This window comes from Amblyomma americanum, chromosome 3 (genome assembly GCF_052857255.1).
Source record: "Amblyomma americanum isolate KBUSLIRL-KWMA chromosome 3, ASM5285725v1, whole genome shotgun sequence".
Classification (NCBI taxonomy): domain Eukaryota; kingdom Metazoa; phylum Arthropoda; class Arachnida; order Ixodida; family Ixodidae; genus Amblyomma; species Amblyomma americanum.
The window spans coordinates 114508650-114512813 of NC_135499.1; the positions used below are offsets into that span (position 1 = coordinate 114508650).

General features: G+C 46.8%; 1 protein-coding gene across 1 annotated transcript; it reads right to left on the reverse strand.

Annotated features, from left to right (window-relative positions):
* Positions 1 to 418: 418 nt before the first annotated feature.
* On the reverse strand, positions 419 to 2076 carry LOC144124025 (uncharacterized). The gene is made up of 2 exons (XM_077656703.1): positions 1881 to 2076; positions 419 to 888 (listed from the first exon to the last, which is right to left on the reverse strand). Exons 1-2 carry the CDS (start codon positions 2071 to 2073, stop codon positions 419 to 421), a joined length of 663 nt encoding a protein of 220 aa, XP_077512829.1. The 5' UTR covers positions 2074 to 2076.
* Positions 2077 to 4164: the final 2088 nt, after the last annotated feature.

Sequence of the window (4164 nt, forward strand, 5' to 3'; positions counted from 1 at the left end):
CTATCGTCTTTTATTCCTTCAGACGGGAGGCGCATATCTGCGCATGTATTCGTATTCTATAGAGGCAGTCGTCGTCTTCGTCTACTTCTTGTTCTACACCATCCTCTGCTCATTCGTCCAGATCTTATCATGTATACACTATACGTAAACAAGACACTAGTTTTTCCTTAAGATGCTTGGAGTTTAATACGTGATTAAGCGTTTAAGAACACCTACAACGGAGCATATCACATGTAAAGCACACTTCGCACAACGTCGATTGACCGCGAAAGTTCAGCGGTTTCTGCGGCTTTCGCTCAAATGCGCACGTAGCTGCCTTCCTCGTATATACACTGAAAGATACAGATACTGAAACACCGCGCAGTGCTCGCTAACGCACCGCAATATTGGTTTTACTGATAGACTTGGATCCGTATGGCTAAGGCATCTGCGAGTTATTAGCACTATTCACGATGTCTGGTCCTGACGGAAAAAATTCAGCAGTAGACCCAACGCCTTGACTTTCGACACCTTGTCGTGGTTGCATTGCCGACCATCCATCGTCCTTATCCGTTCCAGAAGCCGGGCCTCCACGTGTAGGTTTGTCCTCACCATGGCTTGATTGCAAAGGGGTAGTGGGGAAATCGCCAGCTGTCAAGTTCTCGGTGGGCCGGAAGCCGCGCTGGCGCAGCATGTAGGCTACCATTATGCTTCCAAGGAACACGATCACAACGAGATACACGCCCGCAAAGTGCATCCAGGCGTAGTCGATGACAGACCGCTCCTCGGCTCCACCCCACGGCGAGATTTGTTTTCTCTTCTTCTGTTTGGCGCTGTCCGGTGGCCGGTTTGCTGGCTGGGGAGAAGGCGCTGCGATAACGGACAGTGCTGTGACCATGGTCTGAGTGTCTAAAAAGAGAAAGATGAAACGATAGTGGGGGACAAGTAAGTAAACATTTTTTGGTACAGCCGAGTGCATCTTTTTGTGTCCAACAACAGATAAAGGGGAAGTAAATTAACTGCAGAGCAAGCAAGATGAACAGCTTTTTATTCTGCGGCATCAAAGCTGAAATGTAACGCTTATGGAACGACAGAACTCATAGTACTCTCAAGTACTATTCCTGCAAATTATGGCAAAACACCAAACATTGATGCATGAAGCTTAAGTCACTGCTATTTTCGTGCATTTCACCATTAACTGGGGAATCTGCATGCTAGTAGAATCGACAAATGCTCGGGAACAAGCCGTTACCATTCCTGCCATGAGTCCGTACCCACAACTTAAAAAAGCATTATGTACGCCCCAGCCGTCATCGTACTCTAAAATAAGTAGTTATAAATGCCCCCATATTCTTCAATCCTTCTCAGTTATTTAATCACATCGGCAATCACAATGAAGCACTTGGCTACTATATTGTGTCCAACCATCTCGCTCTCTCTTTCGCCTCATAAAAAAAAATAATTCACACATGGTGCGAGCACAGAAAATGGACTGGAGGCCAACCGAAGTCTCCCGTCTAGATATCGGCGACATAATAGTAGTCACATAATCATTTGATATGTGATCAATTGAAAAAAGCCTTTCGCAGTATGGAGCATTCGAGTATGCATTTGCGAGCTTAAATGCGAGTCCCTTTGTTGGGTTCAATAAACTTTCGGCGAACTACATTCAGTATTTTTTTAAAACGTAAAAACGCACCCTATGTTAAACCTTGTTTTTCGACAAGTAAAATTAATATACAAGGTGTATCAGCGAAGCTAGGAAGAACTGTTACGAATTTCAGTTTTTTAGCTTACACCGACCCGTATTTAAACTAAAAGATCCTGTTTTAAATAAGAGATAAATGTTTCGCTGAACATGTTGCGTGCGTCGGTTTCAAAAGGATTTCATATCACATTACCGGTGTTTTCAGTTGCTTGATTTCTTTTGCCGGCTGCAAGAGGTTGTCCCTTTGCATCGGAAAAGCACTCCTGTGTTTTCACGGCATTGCTTCGCTTCTCCCGGCCCGGAGTAGCTGCAACATTTTCTTCAGCTGGATCCATCGACCACCTGGCGACCGCTGTCTGGCCTCCATCAGCCGCAGTGGCCATCATGGCAGGGACGGGGGAAAACACTGCAGCGTTACTTCCCTTGCGGCTTGCTGACCTTGGACCCAAGGAAGGTTGTTTTTGTTGTACGCTTAGAGATTGTCGCACCAAAGGACGTTCTTCTACGCCGTCCATCTCCTTCTTCTTCTTCATTGTCCTGAACAAACAGGGAACTATAAAATAACAATATGTTTAGTTATTTTATAATCCCCCCCTCCTTAGGAAAAGCTGCACCGGCTGTTGAAACGCACTGCTTTCTATTCCACCGCTTTTTTTTTTATTTCTAGCGGCAACTGTATAATGACGGAGGGCACACTTTGCTTTTATTATTATTATTATCTTTTTTCACTTCATCCGTCTGCTGTTACTGACACCTGCTCCAGTATCACCGCTGTCATTGCCGTTCATACCAACACACCAAAGAGGAGAACACATCTGCCAGAAAGGAAGCGTCCAGAAACAAGCAAGTTAAGAGCTGGGGAAATTATGAGTGAACTGCAGTCCAGAGGTACGGCTTGTCACACGTTTTTCGACGAGAGGTGCTCTTGCAAAAATTGGCCTAAGGTCACCGTTTTCAGAAAACGAATGAACACTTTGAAGATAACTTAGAGCTAAGCCGGAAGCATTCTGCGCGACTCTATGCAGAGCTCCCGGTTTGTAAGGTTTGACAGGAACGTTCTAGTAGGTGCCATCATCAGGATCTCTTCACTTGTGACGGCCTCTTACGGTAGAAAGGGACAACAAAAATAAAAGGTGGCGATGGCTCGTTCGTTGCACGGCAATTGATGAGGGCAGTTCTGCAGCAACGTATTGCTTATCAAGCCCAGTTACAACATCTCACAAGAGCCCAATGGTATCGCCTTCAAGCCGTGAACCGAGAGGCTATGAGGGCTGTGCCTTCCACGCACCAAACCGGTCATAGCTTTACAAGAGAATGCGCGGCTCAACACCATTGATGAGCTGGTGCAGCAGCGCCGTTATGCTCGCAGCCTTAAAGCCAGTCTATCGCACTCTACGCAGGCACTGAGGACTTATGCAACGTCACACTCCATTTTTCAGCCGCCAACGCTAGTTCTGCTCCCATGGAAGTTTGTACAGCTCAGCTAAAACAATCCTACAGATAATCGCCGACCAACATCTGCTAATTCGGCATTGTTGCTTCGCCAGAAATTTGAAGAATAAGATGCTTGCCTGCCTGAAGGGTCCATTTTCTACGTAGACGCAAGCATCCAAGCCCGTGAAGCAGCAACAGCAATCTACTGCCCGTGCAGACCTTCCCTAAATCAAACCTCTAGGTTTCGACTTACCGAACCCCCTACGTCCTTTTGTGCTGAGCTCGTTGCATGCAGTTCAAGAGGCACTCTGCTCCATAGACGCCACAGTTATGTTCCCTGCGGCCCGCGATGTCATCCAGGCTCATCATTGCCTCGGCTCCTTCATTTGGAAAACTTTACCCTCCTTTCATCAAGATAGAAACACCTCAGGCGCCCACACGTGCTCTCGTCCCTCCGTGTGCGGTAACCCTCCGCCGCGGTCTTACCCGTGCAGAGGAGGTAGCTATTCGTATGATCGGGGTCGGGGTTGCCCTCACACCTGCCATCACTCAGAAGTGGTCTCAGTATCGAGATTTCTTTCCCCGGCCTGGGTGTCCAATATGTAAGCCCAAGGACATTGAAGACCACATTCACCACTTACTGTGGGACTATCCAGCTCTCAAGCCTTCAAGGATCCGGCACCTGAAGGTAGTGGGTCTTTCTCCGAGGAACCATGCTTCATATATTGCCTGGACGCAGGAACCATACCATCGTTCACTATTGGACTTCATAAAATTAGCTAACCCTCTTGCATTACTTATTTCCATTACTCTTATCATAATCTCCCCGACAACAAAAGGCAAAGCCCGAAGAGACGTCAAGGAAAACGCGATAGCATAGCAAAGGAGATGGCACTTTTCCGGTTGCGCCTGCCTTTGAGGTATTCTTCGTTTTATGGCTAATTTTCTCCTTCCAGATGAAAAAGAAAGCCGACAGCGTACTTGTGGATTAAACAGGATAGCTTTGTACATAGGTCATCACTCTTATATAGATTCTACGTGCG